This window comes from Microcebus murinus, chromosome 10, assembly GCF_040939455.1.
Source record: "Microcebus murinus isolate Inina chromosome 10, M.murinus_Inina_mat1.0, whole genome shotgun sequence".
NCBI lineage: Eukaryota > Metazoa > Chordata > Mammalia > Primates > Cheirogaleidae > Microcebus > Microcebus murinus.
Window position 1 is genome coordinate 101029739 of NC_134113.1, and position 21060 is coordinate 101050798.

The 21060-nt window shown below is 36.5% G+C and overlaps 2 protein-coding genes across 22 annotated transcripts in view; both read right to left on the reverse strand.

Annotated features, from left to right (window-relative positions):
* The window catches only part of ERC1 (ELKS/RAB6-interacting/CAST family member 1), a 560419-nt gene that overhangs the window by 241655 nt on the left and 297704 nt on the right, over positions 1-21060 (reverse strand). The window lies entirely within an intron of this gene.
* LOC142873428 (GPI-anchor transamidase-like) lies at positions 13261-20722 on the reverse strand. The gene is made up of 2 exons (XM_076007814.1): positions 18594-20722; positions 13261-18505 (listed from the first exon to the last, which is right to left on the reverse strand). The coding sequence occupies exons 1-2, from the start codon at positions 18830-18832 to the stop codon at positions 17560-17562; spliced, it is 1185 nt and encodes a 394-aa protein (XP_075863929.1). The 5' UTR covers positions 18833-20722; the 3' UTR covers positions 13261-17559.

Sequence of the window (21060 nt, forward strand, 5' to 3'; positions counted from 1 at the left end):
GTTTCTTGGGAGAGTAAAAAGCATACATCTCCAAAGAAAGAAGACAATTAGAAGAAAAAGGGAGTGGTACAAAAAGAAGATTATCTAGAGGTTAAGAAGTCATCATGTAAGCCAGATTGTCCCTTGAGAATCCCACTAAATTTCCTAACGTGAACAAAATTCTAGATTAAGACCTACTGTGTTTTATAACTGTGAAAAAAAAAAGTTACCAAGCTCTTGGGTTGAGAAGCCTTTTTAAGGTATTAGTGAGAACATATTAGTATTAGTATGTAACATATATACCTATATACATAAATTCTATCAACCTCTCTTAAATCCTTTAGGTCTCTCACACTCACTGCTAATGAGAACTTGAAATACATTTCCTAACAGAAGTTTAGGCTAACATTTATAATAGAATCTCTTTTTTCCAATATGTTCATTTTGCCAATGCATGGTAATTCTTTGATAAGATATACACCAATAGTACAGTATTTTATGAATATGGAATAGTTATTATTATTGCAATAACAACAGATTATTTGACTACTTTGTTCTAGGTGTTTTACATGTATTGTCTCATTAAAACCTCATAATGATCCTATAAGGTAGGCAAAAGGTATTATTATCCTCATTTCCATGGACAAGGAAATAGTTTAGAGCAGTGGTCCCCAACCTTTTTGGCACCAAGGACTGGGGTAAGGGGGATGGTTTCAGGATGATTCAAGCACATCACACTTACTGTGCAGTCAAACCTCTCTGCTAACTGTAATCTGTATTTGCAGCAGCTCCCCAGCACTAGCATCACCGCCTAAGCTCCACCTCAGACCCTCAGGCATTAGATTCTCATGAAGTGCGCAACCTGGATCCCTCGAGTGCGCAGTCTACAGTAGGGTTCATGCTCCTGCGAGAATCTAATGCCACCCCTGATCTGATAGGAGGCGGAGCTTATGTAGTAATACAAGTGATGGGGAGCAGCTGTAAATACAGATGAAGCTTCACTTGCTTACCGCTCACCCCCTGCTGTGTGACCTGGTTCCAAGCAGGCACAGACTGGTACCAGTCAACGGCCCGGGGGTTGGGGATCTCAGTTTTAGAGGGTTTATGCCTTGCCCAGGCCATTCAACCAGAGGAAGCAAAGATTTCAACCTAGGCAGTCTGACTCCTTCTTTCTAGTCACAGTTAATGCTGCTTTACTACAATGTATCAATGTTCACCAAAAACATCCTATAGCAGCTTTCTACAATTCTATCTAATGAGTTACTATAGGGAGTATCCCCCTGCTCTCTCTTGCATCTTTCCGTCCTTTCTTTCTCTTCCACTCCTCAAAATATGGAATGTCTACCATATGCCAGGTACTATGTGCTATGTGTTGAGGGAATAACAGAAAACAAAACAGACATGTTTCCCTAGCCCTCTTGAGTTAAGAATCCACACTGTCTCCATGCTTAGATAGAGTCATTCATTAATAAAATTTATAAATATATAATTATAAATATGTTATGTAAAAAGTACAGGGTACCATGAGAGTATTTAACATGAGGACTTGATTTATGTCCTGAGGGCCTAGAAAAAGTTTCCCTAAGATGGTCAAGGAGCAGCTGGAGAAGAAAAGGGCATTCCAGCTTAGAGGCCCACATGTATAGCAGCCCTGAAGTGGGCAAACTTACCTACAAAATAAGATCAAAGCCCTAAGAACAAGAGGACTAAGAGTACAGATGTGGCAGGAGAGGGATGAAAGGGATGAAGAAGAATCTTGTTGGCCATTAGGAAAGTTGGCTTTTATCCCAGAGATTCAGTGATGTGGAAAGATAGTTATAGTGTGGATATTTGAACAAGAAAGCTAAAATGACTAGAGAGGAAGTTGCTTTAATAGGCAAATTTAAAGGCAGACTAGATTACAGCAAGGTCTAGGATGCCTGAGATGGAATGAAGAGTGTCACAAACGAATGAAGAGTGTCATATAAAGAGTGAAACAAAGGCCATTGGCCAAGAAATTGAGTGGACAAACTAGCAAATAGTCATCCATGTAGATACTTCTCACTCACAAAATCAGTGAGATCACAAGTCTTCAGCGAAAAGCTTCAATATTTCAACTGAATGGCAGAAGCTTTGAAGAAGCAGGGGTTCTTATGAATAAGTGGATAACGGTCTGAAGATATAAGGGAAAACACAAAGTATGAGTCCCACATTTAACTCCTAAGGTTACGAATAAACTCTTTTTCATTACCAGAAAGGGTTGTTGGGAGTAGTCAGTGGATAGATAAGATTACATTTCAGGCAACGGAGGTGAAAGAAGGTTCAAGAAAAAGATTAGCAATGTTATGTGCCAGGGCCTGCACAGAACACATGCGTAATGAATACCTGATGAATGAGTGAATGAATGAAAACAGAGGAACTTGTGAATTTTGGTGATTTAGTGGGGAGCAGTAGGAGGAATCAGAGGAGGCAGGGGCTGGGTTAAGGCAGAGAAGTACAGAAAAATACAGGGATGATAGTGCAGTGGGTGTGTATACAGGGTCTGGACAATGCCTGATGAAACTCAGGATGAGGGGCCCAGTGAAATTAGGTCCACTAGTTTCTCTGAAGAGAATGGGCACTGGTCCCAATGGACCATAAGTTCAAAATAAATCAGATGCCACCAAAGTAAGCACTTGAAATTTTTATTTTTTTCCTCTGGTCCCCAATTAAATGCATATGATTTATATAAATGGCGTTGATGACATTTTCTATTCCTTCACTGAAAATAAGAAATTCTAAGTGAATCTTGATAAAACCTAATGGTAACAGATACCACTGAATTCAGTATTTTATTAAATTTAGGATTGTCAGACACTACTGCCATCTTTTACTACTGATTTATGAAGGACCCATGTGTAAGCAGCAGCAGCAGATCCAACACTGAAGAATAAACTACATTTCCACAATTCAACTCTGGGTTTTACTAGATTTCTTGACTTTTTATATATCATTACATTTTTCCATTAAATCGACACTGCTAAAGGTTTGTAAGAATGAAAACTAATCAGCAAATGTTTTTACCAGCTCTCACAACCCGGCTCCCATTCCTACAGAACACTTAGCAGTGCTGCCTTTTCTGTAAAAGCACACGTACTGAAGTATCCATGCAGTTATGACATAATTGTCCGCACAGGTAGGACTGAAGTGCAGGGACATAAGTTCACACTGCCTCACGTATTCTTCACTGACAGCTGCTTTAAACTTTCCAGGAATATTATGTGTGGAAACAAATTTTCTGCAACTGAAGATAAATTTAAAACGAGAGTGGATATATGTCAGTGTGAAAGAAATGCTTCTTTTAAAAGCCATCTTAATTTTCCTCTTATTTTTAAGCAATCAACTAAAAGGGCTTAAGTAGATAAATTCTATAATAAACACTCCTCACTCCTAAGTGGAGCTTGAAAAATTAGACACCAATGAAATGTGAGTGCACACTTTTTTCCATTGTGAATAACTTTATGCTAATAAATTTAATAACCTACATGAAATGGACAAATTCCTTGAAAAACTAAAACTGCCAAAGCTTATTCAAGAAGTTGATAACCTGAATATCCCTATGCCTACTAAAGATATTATAGCTGCAAACCTTCCCACAGAAAAATGCCTAGGCTCAGATGGCTTCAATGGTAAAAGCAATGAAACATTTAAACAAGAAATAATACCAATTCTACACAAAATTTTACAGAAGGTAGAAGATGAAACATTTCACAACTGATTTTATCAAGCCAAAATTAACCTGATAGAAAACTAAAGATATTACAGTAAAAGTGCATATCATTATCCCTCGTGAACATAGATGCAAAATCCTTACCTATATATTAACAAATCACATCTGGCAATATATAAAAAGAATAACCAAGTAAAGTTTATCCTGGAATCTAAGGTCCATTCAACCTTTGAAAATCAGTCCATGAAAAAGGTAAAATGATATGATTATCTTAACAGTTGTGAGTACACATTTTTAAAGCAAATGTCACCCTGCTGTATGACTCTTATTGTCTTATGTCACTGGAGTTGGAAAGAGGCTTTACGAAGGGCCAGTGTTTCATCACTGCCAATTCTATTTAGGTGACTTTTGGGCAACATGATTATCAAAACTAAAAATAGTAAAAAAAACTACATTAATGCACTGAAATAAACCATTTTTATCATAATGTTATTTGATTATCTCTCATCATTTGCTTATTTACACAATATAAAGGTTGTGCCAGAATCAAGTAAAACCAAAAATTAATAATTTCCTGGGTCCACATGAGCTCCATGGCTCTTCTGTACTCCTGGAAGAAAGACAGAGAGAAATAGTCTAAATAACAGATCACGTTTTCTTCTCCAGCGGCAGTAACAAAGGTGTGGCAACCATTATTTTACACTTTCTTCTGCATCTGGGTCTGAACTATTTATATGTCATTAGGGTTTGTGACAAATGAGTAATTCAGGAAAAGAAATACTAATAGAGGTAGAAGATAAGACCTGCCTTTGAACTTCAAGCTCTGATAAGTTCTCTTCTGAAAAAAAATTTTTTTATCCCATTTGCTAGGAAGTTAAAGACAATGGGATAAAGGAAGTGATGAATGTCTTTATAAATTGTCTATGTTTCAGAAAGAAATTTCCTTCTCAGTTACAGTGATTTGGTCAGTTCAAATGGAGAAAATGTTAATTGCATTTTATTAAGGAAAACAGCAATGCCCTCACTAGCATAAAGTCACCAACACAGAACAGAGACCATTTCGGGGGTGAGCCCTTCTTCTAAGATTAAATGGAATAATTTGAGTAAAACAGCTTCCTTCCATTTCCTTAAGTTTTCAACAATAAGAATTTATTGGCATTGTAATATGAAATTTTAATACTTATTTGCAATACTGCCACCTAGAAATAAACAAAATTGACATTTCATTAATTAGAGACCTATTTTGTGGAGAAAAATGCATTATTTCAATGTAACCCTGGACAGTTGTTAGAAATAGAATGTAGGCAAATGAAATAGAAGTTATTTGACCTTATCAAATGTTTACTATTAGCAAAAGGAAAAAAAATACAAGGATGGGATTTAATGTCTGTCAACCGAAAGACACCAAGAGGGAACCCAAAAGCAACATGTGAGTGTGTATATGATGCTTGTGTGTATCATTCTGGCCGTAATAAGGCTCACCATTTGGATGCTACCTTTTTTGGCAACTAATGGAAGCTACTACTTTCATGCAAATACTTATTTCAATGTGAAACAGTGTGTGGATGCTTGCGGGGGTAATAATTTCTTCCATTTAGATGAGCCAATAGATACTTGGAGAGATTATGGGACTTACCCTAAGTTAACAGCTAATAAATAGAACAAGGAATAAAATCCACATCACTTGATTTCTAATCCAATGTACTTTACACTAATCTTTATTACATCTTTATACACTTATCAAAAAGGATGGATATAAGAGGAAGGGACAACTGAATGCCAAAACAGAGTCTGGGACATGCCACACAAAAAGACTATCTGTTGAGTAAGATAAATCCCACTATGCACATTTCTCTAGAAAAAATATCTTTCATTGAAACATCCAGGAAGATGTAGCCAAGAACATAAACTGCATGTTAAAATCAGTGGGAAACCTTCTAGCTCTCACAGCTTCAACTCCAGCTGTTATCTTGGAGGACTGTTTCTATTGTCAATAACTTAGTTTATCAAACTTCTCAATAGGAGATAACAGAATAAGGGCCAAACAATCTGAGAACTAATTATAAGAAAACTACCATTTGTTATAGATCTGCCACATAGTTTCCATAAGTGCTTCCTAGTGCAGGTGTTACCCAATTTAGACAGAAGTATAAAAACATGTCTACTTACTTTGAAAGCCATTATCTACAGACTTTGGGCAATCAGTTCTGGGGTTCAATTTTAGCATATGCCAAAGTTTTGTTTTCACTACAGTTAATCTTTTCGTTTGGTTATAACTTTTGAAAACACAGATGTGGCCCTTTTACTGAATAAAACTCAAGCCTAAATTTAGAGGCATAGATTATTTCCTGAACTACAGGATAATATAATCATGTACTTCTTTAGCAAAAATTTTTCAAGAGGAAGAAAACTAGGAGAAAAAGACAAATCCAAATGCATTATTTTAAGAACTACTGTTATGAACCACTCATGTTACTAGAGATTTTTTTTGGTCATACCATGTCATGTGGTTATTTTCTGGGGGCTGTAATTTTCTGGTTCGGAATTTCTTTAGTAGTTGTCTACTGACCCCATCTGGCAAAATTATAGAGGAACTTACAGTGGCTAAAGCTTCTGCCAACTCATTTTAAAAAAAATTTTAAATAAAGAGAAATTTTGAGAGAAATAAATAATTAGATAATCAGGGCAAAAGAATCTCAGGATTCTTAGCTTTATCCTCCTATAATACACAAGGTAAGAGAGAAAACATGTAATTAGGGCAAGGTCACACCAGTGACTTATAAGGATTTCAAATTCTAACTCATCCACACTTCCACTTCACATCATATACAGTATCTCTATATTTTACTGCCATAGGATTTATAAAGTTTTCTGTTTTCTTTTTCAAGTATATTAGACAAGACTCCATCAGAGGGATATCTTTTGGGGATATCAGTATTCTAAAAAAAAAAATTCATGTTGCTGCCTTTTCCCTTCATATTCTCGAAGATGCTTGTTAGTACTTTGATGTTTTATTAAAAAATGAGTTTTTAAACTCTGAGATATTTTTCTATTATTTGATATAAAGATGAGGTAATTATTTCAAAATTGTGTTCAGCATAACAGGATGAATGTGATTTTAAATACAGTGCAAGTAGTTTCACAAAGTTACTAAAAGTGGAGAAATGCTGGTTTAAACTACACAAATTCGCTTTGAGATTAAAGATTTCTGTTGTCTGCCATTCTATCAACATTCAGGATCTGGTTCTACTAAAGGGGATAAAAATTAAATGGAGAATTGGAAGGGAAGTTTTAAAAACATACTGAGAGTCTCATTTTCTTTTCCATCTTATTCTGCATTCTTAAAGGTAACTACAACAGTATTACGGAGTTTCAACTCTTTTTCTGGATGTTCTCTGACATACTGAATTTTTAGACTTGCTCCTATTAGAAACTCTCTGGGTAATTTCCATGAATAAATGGATTGAAATGCAGAATAATATTGGGTTACCATTACTGCAGACTACATCATCCCTCTAACTCAAGGCTATTTCATACATCTTTCTAAGATCATATGAAGGAGAAGTCTAAACACAGAGATTTCTGCTATGGCAGAACATAGCCACTTAGCAACTTCTTTCAACACGCCAGAGATGGCAGAATTCTCTTTGAAGTGGCAGCCCCACTGGCCTTTGAAGTGCCTTGTCAATTGCAGAATGGCTCTGGTGGGGTTTGTTTTGTAGCCAGCTGTCACCATGAAGGCAGACATGACGTATTTCCAGCAGTCTCACTTCAGGGTCTGTCAAGTGACTGATTTCATAACCAGTCATCATAACAAAGGAGATTTAAACTCCTTGACATTAGAGCAAGAGTCTACAATAAAACTTACTAGATTCCTCTTGACAAAGCTTGATTTAAATACTGAACTGTTTACACAATGGCAGAGAGGAAATGATTGTTAACTGTCACATCTCTTCAGATCCCTGGAACATTAAAAATAAACTTTCTGTATGTTTACCAATAATATGTTCCATAATAACATCTTATGTTTTTAAAACAAAATCTCTTTGAATAACAATATCGAATTTCTACACATTGACCAAAAATGATGACTTCTACAGAAACCAGTAAACTGCTTTACAAGCGCAGTTTATGTTGTTAACATTGTGCTTTCTTGTAAGACTGAATGATCCTATGCAGTTCTGAGGAACATGTTTATATCTGTAATACTTTAGACTGCTCAGCCACCTGTCCCAAGCATTTCTACCATTACTGTCACAGAGATCAGTTTAAGACTTACAAGTGTAAGTAAAGAAAAAAAGAATCTATGCTAAGAAACTTCTATAAGCTATTAAATGTAGCCCATCATAGCACTATATAAAAGGAACCCATCTTAATAATATTACAAACCTATTTTCAAGGCAGGGAAAGATGAGATAAATCTTGAAAAGCCTAATGTCAAATTTACCAATGATGATCAGAAGTATCAGTCCCACTAAAAGGAAATAAAGGATTGAAAGATTTTCAAACTAATATGAAAAATTTTTATCTACTACGTAGAGTATTTAATTATTAACATGTTTTTATGAACATGGCTACCTGCTATTTCAGAGTTGAAGACTATCTGCTACATCAGACTTTCAGCTAGCTCCTACCAGCCAAAAGATCAATAGTAGTGGGGCTAGAATTTTGCACATTCATTCTCTGAAGACTTATAAAGTCCTCTGTTTTCCCACTGAAGGACAGGTCAGGCGTATTAATGATGTCTAAATTTTATTATGTCATTCTGGCTACAATGCTTTAAAATCAAACACTAAAAATTGTAAGTTACTTTTGGCCGGGCGCGGTGGCTCACGCCTGTAATCCTAGCTCTCTGGGAGGCCGAGGCGGGCGGATTGCTCAAGGTCAGGAGTTCAAAACCAGCCTGAGCAAGAGCGAGACCCCGTCTCTACTATAAATAGAAAGAAATTAATTGGCCAACTGATATGTATATAAAAAATTAGCCGGGCATGGTGGCGCATGCCTGTAGTCCCAGCTACTCGGGAGGCTGAGGCAGCAGGATCGCTTGAGCCCAGGAGTGTGAGGTTGCTGTGAGCTAGGCTGACGCCACGGCACTCACTCTAGCCTGGACAACAAAGCGAGACTCTGTCTCAAAAAAAAAAAAAAAAAAATTGTAAGTTACTTTCAAATAACTAATATCTATTCTAATTCTTTAAATCTACAATTTTGAAATCTTTTGAATTTTTCTGTTCAGATGACAAGGTAATTTAATCAAATCCAGTGGAAAAGCAATGACAACAAAAGATAAAAACATTAAAAATGTTATTTTGGTAACTACTATAAAAATTATAAAATTACCATTAAACCCTAAATTGTTTAGTAAATACAGTGATGCTGCTGTTCTTAGGGGTACAAATATTCAGGAGGTCAGAATAAAATTTCATTCATTCACTCATTCATTCACTCAATAAATATTCATTGAATGCCATTATGTACCAGGCATGATGGCAGGCATCAAGGACACAACAGCAAGCAAGACATGGCTCTTGCTCTGGAGGAGCCTTCATTCTATCAGACTAAATGGAGACAGTCTCTTAGTAGTAACAACAGCGTTTTTTATTCCCTTCCAAACTTCACGTTGAAATCTGATTCCCAGTGTTGGAGGTACGGCCTGGCAGAAGGTACCTTGGTCATGGGTGCGGGTCCTCATGAATACATCAATGCCTCACTGTGGAAGGGAAGTGAGTTCTCATCTCACTCGGTTAGTTCCCCTGATAACTAGTTGTTAAAAAGAGCCCAGCCCCTCCCTCCCCTTGCTTTCTCTCTCTCACTGTGTGATCACTGTACAGTAAGTAGCTCCCTCTGCCTTCCACCATGAGTGGAAGAAGGCTGAGGCCCTCACCAGAAGCAGATGCTGGTGCCATGCTTCTTGCACAGTCTGTAGGACCATGAGTCAAATAAACATCTTTTTAAAATAAATTGCCCAGCCTCAGGTATTACTTTATAACAACAATAAATGGATTCAGACAACCATCCACATAGATCCTTATGCTAGAAAGTGTGGGGATCGACTTGCTGCATCCCTTTCTCTCTCCTTCCGCATGCAATTCATCACCAAATCTTGTTGAATCTATGTCTAAAGAGATCTCTACTTCTTCACTGCCATCACTCCATCATGCCCCTGGATTCCCATCTTCCTAACAGGTCCTCAGCTCTTTCTATGCTTGCTCTCCTATTTATTCTTCATATAACTGCTAGAATAATCTTTTAAAAACAGGAAATGGATCTTACCATTCTTTGGCTTAAAATGACTTAGAGGCTAACTAACCACTGTGGTTAAGATAAAACCTAAAATCATTAACATGACCATCCTACATAACTTGGCTTCTGCCTACTTTTCCAGTTTCATGCCATGCCATCTGTTCTTTCACTCATTTATTCACTCCCTCCCTCACTCATTCACCTACTTACTCATAAGAACTACTGACTCACTTAACTTAGCACTCTCCATGAACTGATTTTCTTTTGGTTCCCTGACTACACCAAGCTGTTGCATTAAGGTCCCCATGCATTCTGTTTCCACTGAACTAAACTACTTGCCATTCTTCATCTAATTCCTACTTACTTTTCATGTCTCAACTTAAATATCAATGTCTTAGAGATGCCCTTCCTGACCACCATTCACTCTAAATAAGGTCCCCTTGTTATGCTCTTTTATAAAATACTATACTTTTATTTATTTGCATGTGTCAAATTTTAAAGTATGTTTATTTATGTGATCACCAGATTTATCTCCCCCAATAACATAAGCTCCATAAGGAAAAGGACCATGTTCATCTGTTCACTAATGTATTCCCAGTTTCTAGCATAAGTAAACATTAACTGAACAAATAATGAAATAAATGTAGCCATTAAACTTGTAACAATTCTGGGGTGGCACATTCTCACCATGGACATCTAATGTCGAAGACCCTAATTGTTATAACTATTGCTCTTTTTACTGCACTGATTCTATCACTCCTGTTGGAAATTTAAGTATTTAGTAGTACATGAATATGGGGTAAAACACACATACACAATTATCATATCTCTTGAGAGTAAGCTAGCCCTTTACTAACCTAGTCTTTCACCATTATTTTTTAAAGGAAAAATTACTTTTGATAAACCTGTTTTTAGAGCACCAATGTTTTTCCAAAAACAAAAATTAAAAAAAAATGGCTACCTATATCAGAAAGGGTTTCTATTTCAGTATTCCAGTACTATAGCTCTGTTAGGCTCAAGAGGAGAAACCAATTAGTATCTGCCAAGTGTGTATGTGTATATGTCAGTATCCATCCATTCATCCACTCAATACACTACAGAGCTAAGCTGTCTAATACATTAGCCACTAGCCAGATGTGACCATTAAATTTATTTAAAATTAAAGTAAGAACTTGGTTTTTAAGGTACTCGAGCCACATTTTAAATGTTCAATAGAAACATGTGGCTAGAGGCTACCATCTTGGTAGAACAGAGATAAAACATTTCCTTTGTCTTAGAAAGTTCTATTCCACAGTGCTGCAATGAAGACTACAGAGGCTTCGGAAACCAATATGCACTTGTAAAGAAAACTGCATATTTGAAGTATTCACTTTATGCCAAAAAGAAAAAAAATAACTTGTTTGGAATTCAAGTCCTCATAATAGGCAATAGTGTTTAGAGACCACAGCTGAGCACTAGGAACGAGCACTGCTACTGAGAGGACCATCGTCTTCCTGGTATTTTCAGTACATGGGAAATGCATGTGTTTCTATCTGTGTGTGTGTTTACGAGAAAAAAAGTCATAAGATCACAAAAATCAAACCCTTAAAAAAATCTTCACAACCTTAAATTTTCTCCATCTTCTTACTTCTAGGAATAAGATCTAAGGACAAAGTTCTAAAACCAGTATTTTGTTTTAAATAGTGCTCAGAAAGGATTTTTACCCCCTCTCTCTTCCTTCGGCAAACTATAGAATACAAGGCTTAGTAAAATTGAAAGCATTTGGATTGGATTTCACAGCATATATTTCTAGCCATTTACTAAATCTACCCAGGCTATTTTTTATGAGGAAAACCTAAAAGTAAAAAGGGAAATAATGGACAGATTAAGATACTGCATTGACCTAAGAGAGACACTCAGAGACTGAATAATCCAGTGGTAGGAACAATGCCCATCAGATGAACCTATTCATAGGCTGTGTTATTATCAGTTGATCTAAATACTAAATTATAGGATATAGGGCTGGGCAGAAGAAGGAGACAGGAATTAAAACTATTGTTATATGAAAATCAAAAATTTTAACAATAAGGATTTCACCACTGGTGCTGACTCAAAACAGGTAGAGTCTATAGATACTATGTTTCTCCTGGGCCTTAGATTGGCTGATCAGAGCAACCCCTCCCCTTGGAACTATGGAGGGCAGTGGTAGGGACAATAGAAGTACTGACAGTGGTGAATGCTACTAAGGGTTGACCATGTGCCAGAATAAATGCTTCATAGACACATATATCTCATCACCTTAATGTGGCAGATACAGTTATCTATATTTTTACAGTTCAGGATACTGACAAAGAAGTAACCTGCTTGAGACTACAATTTGTAAGTGGTGGAACCGTAATTCCAACCAAGGCTTCTAACTCCAGAGCCCACTTTCTTAGTCATTGTGGAATGCATCTTCCCTAAGGTTCTGGAATGACCCTGTGAACTGGAGAACCATAGTATAAAAATCTCTGTACCTAACCTAACACTCACTATGTCTAATTTTGGTTTTGCAGAATTAGAGGGATGAGATGAAAAAGCCTGAGGGAAAACTGGTTTGAAGGTACGAATCAAGAATTCAGATATGGAGAGTTTTTCATGAGATGTCAATGAAATACTGGAGTAAAGATATAGAGCAGAGTGTTGTCTACTTCATTAGTTTGGATCTCAGAAGGGAAAACTAGGCTAAAAATATAAATCTCACATGCCTCTAGTCCCAGCGACTCAAACCTGAGGCGGGAGGATCACTTGAGGTCAGGAGTTCAAGGCTACAGTGAATACCTGTGAATGGCCACTGCACTCTATCCTGGGCAACACAGCTAGACCCATCTCTAAAAAATAAGTAAATAAAAATATAAATCTGATGTGGTGACAATTCTGCTATTACTGATAATGTAACTAACATTTTTTTAGCACAATGTCTTGATTCTTATCCTCAAATTTTTCCTTCTTGGTGAATATATGCAATTCACCAAATCTTTTTAGCTCTATTTGCAAAAGACATTTTAAATCCCTCCATTTCTCTCCATCTCCACTGCCACTGTGGAACCTCATCAGTCACTGCCTAAGCTGCACGGCCTACTGCCTACACCAAGAGTCTAGCACTTTTGCTTGTTTACCTCCTAAAAGAGTTTATACAACTATGATTTTAATCTACTATACAACAAACTTTTTTATATCATAAGTTTATGGAGTTGTAAAGAATGTAATTTCTTGGGTATTAAAATTTGCTTTTTTAAAAAATAAAGTATCACTTGTCTTAAAAAAGGAAGTATCCAGTGAAATATAACTGCCATAGTGACTTGATATCCATCACCTATTTAAAAACTGTAAGGGACAACTTGTTCTCTACGTTCTCCTTTTTCTCTTTGATCTTGTGTTTCCATTCCATTCTCTCTACAATTTCATACTAACGTAATTTACTTTAAGTTAGACTGATTGCAGGGATCTCCTCTCATACTTTTCTCAACAAAAATATCCATATAAATTTAAATTTGATATTTTTAAAATTTCCTATGCTCATAACTCTTAAAAATTCTTGTGGACTGCATTATTATTACAATCACTAATAATATACAATCAATCAAAAATATAAATATTAAATATACTTATTAAACACAGAAGAAATTTTTATTAAAATGTATCTTATCATCAAACATATTTATCTTAATGGGATTAATGGAACTTTTATGCTTTTATTAGTTTAGATATCCCTTAGATTAATATTACTTATTATTAGATAAGAGTTTAAAATCATTCTACTGGTATGTCTCATTTTTATAGGCAAACGCACTAAGAACCTTCTTCACATAAATGACTAGATAGGAATGGAAGTTTTGTTACAGCAATGTAACTCAATTATTTGCACTCCTTCAGAATTCTATATCCCAAACCACATAGTAACCTGTCATCAAAAATTGTTTATCATAATCCATCAGCTGGCAACCTGATCAGGTTCTCTTTCCATTCTGTTGAAATCAAAAAATTGGAAACAACCTGACAGACTCGTCCATTTTCTTAACACCAATACCATGAACTGTCCCTTTGTTATTGTTCCAGACTTTTTTCTCCCCAGAGGAACACAGGAAAGTCAAGTTAGGAGAGGGAGGCTGCTGCAAAGCAAGGGGTTCCCAACTGTGAAAGGGATGGTGGGCAGGAGAATCTGCATGCCTCCTGTGCCTTCTGAGCAGATCACTCTGAGGGAGAAAGACGGTTGGAAACTGAGCAGCTGCGCCTGCACAATGTGGCAAGTACTCAGCACTTTCAGGTGTATGCCACCTCAGCTGGAGCAGCTCTGGCCTGACTACTCTGATAAGCCATCTGATCTTTCTCCTTCGCTCTTACTCCCCTCCAATTTGTCCTCCACCCAGCAGCCAGATAACATATTAAAACATAAATGCCATGCCCTCCTCAAGGGTGCCCATCCCTCTGACAAAGCACAAACCTCTTGCCATGGCTTGCAGGAGCCCTGCATGCCTTGTATTGCTCCTCCCTTCAGTCATGAGTCTTGCTCAAACTTTCCAGTTCTTTCCTACCCTTTACCAGCACAATTGCTGATTCCTCCCCTACTCTTCCCAGTGAAAACTTCTTCCTGTCCTGTAGGGCTCAGGTTATATGTTACTTTCTCAAAGGACCTTCTCTATCTAGAATAGTTTCTAACCCTCTCAACTTCCATCAAATACTGTCTATTGCTGAAAACCTATTCTTTTTCTTTTTTTTTTTTTTTAATTTTAGGAGGTTTTATTGTGAAGGAAGAATTGTCCTCTTAATGTTACAATTATACATAAAATTATAAAACAGATTTTTGCAATGAGTAAAGATAAACGTATACATTATTAGATAAAACAGATAAAACACATAATGGTATCCCCTGGGACATAAATACTGAACTTTCAGGCTCCCACCATCCACCATCTGAGTTTAAAAAGAAAAACAATATTTGAGGTTGATCACAAAGCACAATCTCAATACTATTTCCAGGATAAAAAATCAATGATGGGGATATCAGCTCTTGTGTCTTATCAGAGACCAGAAAGGGGTTTCTACCCTATGGGATATATCAGTCAGACATGAAGGCAAGGCCAGAAACATAAATTTTCCAAGCAGGTCATACACTTTATGGGATTCTCCTTAGGGAAAATGTAGATCCAGCACTAAGAGTGGGCAAGGTTTAACTTAAACAGAATGAAATAAAGTCCTTGTTGGCTGTCTCTTTCAGTTTCAGGTAGAAACTAAAAAGGTGATGACCAATTCTAGATAACAGAATGCTGAGGCATGAAAAATAATGGGGTACATTTCTCTTGAACAGTTAATATGTGAAATGCCCAAAGATCTAAAATCTCCCAGATAAATGATGCCAAATAAGTTCTCAAAAACTGTCAGCACAATAGATTAAGAAACCAATTTTTTCATCTTTGCTTATAATTAAAGCTGCAGGATTTCATGAGTGACCAACAGTAAAATTTTAATACCATTAATGAATAAACCAAAGGAAAACTATGGGAACAAAGTAAGTGGTCCAGCAATAGAAGACTGTCAAATAAATTACTATCCATTCATACAATGGATACTATGTAGTTATTCACAATGTATTCACAATATACAAAGACAGAAAAGGCTGATAACATACTGTAAAATGAAAACAGAAGTTAAAAAAATGGTATTTTCTATTAGGTCATTAAATATTAAATGTCTAATTTCTAATAAAAAGTGTGGTTTATTATATCTCAAACAAGAAGCAGTACAATTAAACAAAGTATGGGCCTAAACTATGGACGCAGTTTTGCCATCTTAATGGTAGCCTGTTTATACCAGCAGCAAAGAAGCCTAGAGAGCGAATGGCAATGAAATCTTGAAAGGCGTTTTCCACAGCTTGTTGAGAATTGAATATTTTTCCTTGCAAGAAGTGGTTGTCAGTTGGTGCAAGGTCTGGTGAATATGGTGGATGACGGAGAGTTTACAAGTCCAGCTTCTGTAGTTTCAGTAGTGTTGTTTCTGAGACATGTGGTCCAGCACTGTCTTGCAAGAAGATTAGCCTATCTCTATTGACCAATCTTGGCTGCTTAACTGCAAGCATCCCCATCATTTTGTCTAATTCAGCAGTCCCCAATGTTTTTGGCACCAGGGACCGGTTTCATGGAAGACAATTTTTTCATGGGGCCTCAGGTGGTGATATCAGTGAGCAATAGGAGAGGAGCAGCTGTGAATACAGATGAAGCTTTGCTCACTCACTTGCTTCACTAACCCCCGCCTGCTCACCTCCTGCTGTGTGCCTTCCCATCCCTACATTTCCTGGAATTTATGGAAGACAATTTTTCCACCAATGTGTCAGGGGAGGATGCTGGAACTGTGCAGCCCAAGGGTTGGGGACCACAGCAATTGGTTGTAGTAGACATCCCCTGTAATCAGTTGACCAGATTACATGAAGTTGTAGTGGATAATACCAGGTCTGGACCACCAAACAGACACCATTAGCTTTTTTTGATGACTATTCGGGTTTGGACTGTGTTTTGGCACTTATCTTTATCCAACCATTGTGCCAAATGCTTGTGATTGTCAAAAGAATCCATTTTTTATCACACATAACAATACAATGTAGAAATGGTTCGCCTTTATGTCATGACAGCAAAGGGCAAGCTTCCAGATGACGTCTCTTTTGATGCTCATTTAATTCATGCAGAGCTCATTCATCTAGCTTCTTTACCTTGCCAATTTGTTTCAAATGGTCCAATATTGTTGGAATAGTAAGGTCAAAGCTTGCTGCTAATTCACATGTAGGTATAGATGGATTCACTTCCACTACAGCTTTCAGCTCATCATTATCCACCTTGGTCTCAGGTTGCTACATGGCTCATTTTCAAGATTAAAATCACCAGCATGGAACTTCTCAAATCATAGACGTACTTCTGCTTTCATTAACCACATTCTTCTCAAATACTTCGTTGATATTTTGAGCTGTCTGCACTGCACTGGTTCTACAACAGAACTCATATTTGAAAATAACACAAATTTTTTATTTATCCATGGTTTCACAAAAATTGCTCTAAAAAATTTTGAAAGATAATCAATCTCAAGCCAAAACATGCATTTACAAGACCAAGTATGTACATTCACAATAAAAATAAAACAAGAAGTGTCAAAGTAAAATGTCAGAGATATCAACTGTCAAACTTAGTACTTAGGGAAATCGGACATTTCATATTTAATAATCTAATATTATGATGCCTAGTTTGGGGAAAAATATGTGTATAGATAAAAAGATTGGGAGGACATATAGAAAATTATTAACAGAAGTTACCTCTGTTAGTGAGAATTTAATGTCTTCAGAATTTTTTCTTTTCCAAAAGGAGATAAGACAAAACTGTGATTTCAAAAATGAATCAATCAGTATATTCTGATCTCATTGTACTATTTGTTTTATAACATACAAAATGAAAACCTGAAATATATTTAGTGTCATTAATCAATTATATTAATAATTATTTTTAAGTTATAAAATCAATAGTTTGTTCAAATTTAACCTCCTTATACTTTTTTTCCAATTCACATAGAGCAATGCATGTTTAAAACATATAATAACATCAATTTTTATCCAAGGCTGTAGTCTTCCATGCATTCTTCTTCATACATCAAGTCTAAAAAATGAACTTCATATGCTTGATTCCGTAAGTTTTGAAGAAAACCATGATAATGAGTGCCCACAATCCCAGAATAAAGCCCCCAGGAGGATGCCAATCTTTCGGCTTCGGTTTCTGGTGTATCATCTGAGCTACAGGAAGTTGTTCAGCATATTTCAGAGGTTCCATTAGTTCTTCATCCATCTGATCGTCCTTAAAACTGCTTTCCATTTCTGAATGCTGTTGTAAACTAATAGTCTCTGTTGTAATTTCTACTTTCCATATACTTCCAAAGAAATCAGTTATCAGGACATTTTTAGGATCCCTCTGAAAAAGATCAGTGCGATGTCCAGGAGTAGATACACACAAACTTTTAGGACATACCTGAAAAAGGTCATTCATATTGGTTTGGCTAGCTGGATTAATTTCTTCCAAAAATTCCAAGACATAAAATGTGTATCTATCCATAAGATGGACTCCAATAGCAGGATCAGGCTGATGCGAGAGTGAATCTTCTCCTACTTGGCTACTCGCTAGAGCCATTATGTTAGGAGAATAAAATCGCTCATACATGGATGCTCCTTGACAAGTATCAATAATAAATAGTAGCTCATTGTACCGTCTTTTCTGCCACATTTGTTCAAAAGCATCTGCAAGTTCAATGTTGGTAATTTCTTCAGAATCTTGAAATTTCAAGAAACCATTTCCACCATGTCCTGTCATATAAATTAGAATACTGCTTCTGTCATCAGAAAGAAGACGTTTTGACCGAGGAGTACTGGGTGGGATCCTGCCAGTTAATACCCGCAAAAAATTCTCCACAGTTACCTCATAGCTTCTGTAATCCACTTCCACATCATCTCCATACACATCTAGTTCCATATTCTTGTGACTAAACACTGTAGCTGGTTTGGGATTTCTAGAATTGCATGCCATATCATCTGCAAGCATTAGGACAATGTGAATGAATTTGATTTAACCATTCCATATTAAATTGTCCAGGTACTTAATATAAAATTTTATCCAGACTATCAATTTTGGATTCCACATTCCTGTCAGGAATACCTAGCCTCTTGACACTTCTATAAACAGAAAGAGTATTTGCAACATGTCGATAATTAAACCAGAATCGGGATGTACACACCAAAACGGCCCAGTTGTTTGTATGGCCACTTCTAAAGAATTGTTCTGCTTGATCCTCGATCTGACTAGCTGCAAAGCTGCCGAAGGACAAGAGCAACAATGCTGCCAGGGCAGTGAAAGCCCGGCCGAGGCAGTAGGTGGCGGCCATCCCTATTCTTTTTCTTTACAGTACTTTGTAATAAGTTGTAATCAAATGTTATCTGTTAGGTTAGAGTCTGTGTCCCCCTCCGAACTACAAGGTCTCTTAGGGGAAAAACCACAGTTGCTTTGTTCATCACTGTATGTTATCCAGGACTACCACAGCACCCAATGAATGACCAGGAAAGATCTGCTGAATGAGTGAATGAGCAAGTAAACTAATAACAAATATCGTTCTGTGCTTAAAATGCTTCAATAGTTCTTTACTGCCTGCCTTGAATTATAAAAGTTCCTGAATGTAACAGAGGACTGAACTTGTGTCAATGACCTCTATTTCTCTCTTCCCCCTCTCGTCTTTTGCTCTTCCTCACATAGTTCTTGCTATTCATATCTACTCTGAACTGCAGCTACTAATCACCAATTAGTTGCCTAGATGCTTCTAGATTTTACCTACATTCTTCTCTCTATATGGAATATGTTGAACATCCTTCATTTCTTTGTCTAATTCCTTCTTTCTAAGACTCAACTCATGTACAGCCACCTCCTCCAGGAAGCCTTCTTTGGACTTCTCCAATCTGGAGTACATACTTGCTCCCCCACCTCTATTCTTACAGCACTCTATTAAGACTTCTACCATGATACTTATCAAACTAAACCATAATTATGTTTATTCTTCAGTCTTTCCCAATAAACTATGAGCTTCTTGAAGGCAGAGATAATACCTATTGCCTTTTCATTTTTGTAGTATCTGGAAAAATACAACATACTAAAAAAAAGTCTGTAGAAGAGGCAGAAGTATCATTTTATTTTCAGAGCATTACTGCCATTTAAAAAACAATGAGGGAAATACAACTTACAAGTATTCAGACCAGTAAAGGATTAAGTTTATAAAACCAAAGACTGAATTATACCATTCTTGGAATACATGAAAGTAAAAGGCAATAAGAAGAACTGGGGAGTACAGCTAGGGTTCTGTTAGCACATGTCGCCTTCAGCAAGCTGCCCCACTCAGTGCTGCTTCCACAGTGGCAACTGTTCTACCTGAAAATATACCCAGGTGTTATGGTGATAACTGTTGCATAAATGACTGAGTAGATTTGCAGCTAACAAAGAACTTAATAACTCTTAAAAAAAAAAGGATGTAATACTTAAAAACGCTCTTAATCTATAATTATCTAGCAAACCATAGATAAAATCTTATTATCTTGAAGGTCAAAAATTTGTACTAAACATACAAGCCAAATGTCAAAATGGCAATTTGAAAAAACAAGTTATCACTATTAAAAAATGAGCTTTTAAAATAAATATAAGAATTCATATGTGCAAATGTTAGTATTGTGAGAGAATATGTCTTTGTCATTGCACAAAATATTTAAAAATATTCTTTAGGAGCATATATAAATCCAACTTAATGAACCACACACACAAAAGTCTTACTACTACACAGGCATTTTTAAATCTTTAGTCAGAAGACTGGGTTGTAAATGATTCCTTCGAAAAATAAATTTACCCTGAAAGAATACCAGTGAAGATATTTAAAACATTCTTTTCAAGTGTTAAAGAAAAAAGGCATTTCAAAAATTGTAAGTTCATAATAGCATGGCTGAACTAAGCATATGGTTCCTTAGCCACTGGCAATTCTGAGCCTTGTTTAGGAGAACTTGTTTATGTTCATTTTAAGAAAACACAGGAGTTCAAAACCAGCCTGAGCAAGAGCGAGACCCCGTCTCTACTATAAATAGAAAGAAATTAATTGGCCAACTGATATATATATAAAAATTAGCCGGGCATGGTGGCGCATGCCTGTAGTCCCAGCTACCCGGGAGGCTGAGGCAGAAGGATCACTTGAGCCCAGGAGTTTGAGGTTGCTGTGAGCTAGGCTGACGCCACGGCACTCACTCTAGCCTGGGCAACAAAGCGAGACTCTGTCTCAAAAAAAAAAAAAAAAAAAAAAAAAAAAGAAAACAGATTTTCACATTCAAGAAAACATAAAACCTGCCAAAACTTAGGCAGACAGAGGTTTCATAAAAAAAAAAAATGCCCCTATGGAAAGAGACAACACAAAAGCACAGGTGCCCTTGGATTTTCCCTTTTGGGAAGCATTCACTTCCATCTATTTGCCAACATAGGTTAAAGGGCACTTTTCTTCATTAGATAATTATACAATGTCTCTCCATTTCTAGAATGGGCTCAATGTTGAACAGCATATATTAGGGATAGATAAAGAAACTGTGACCA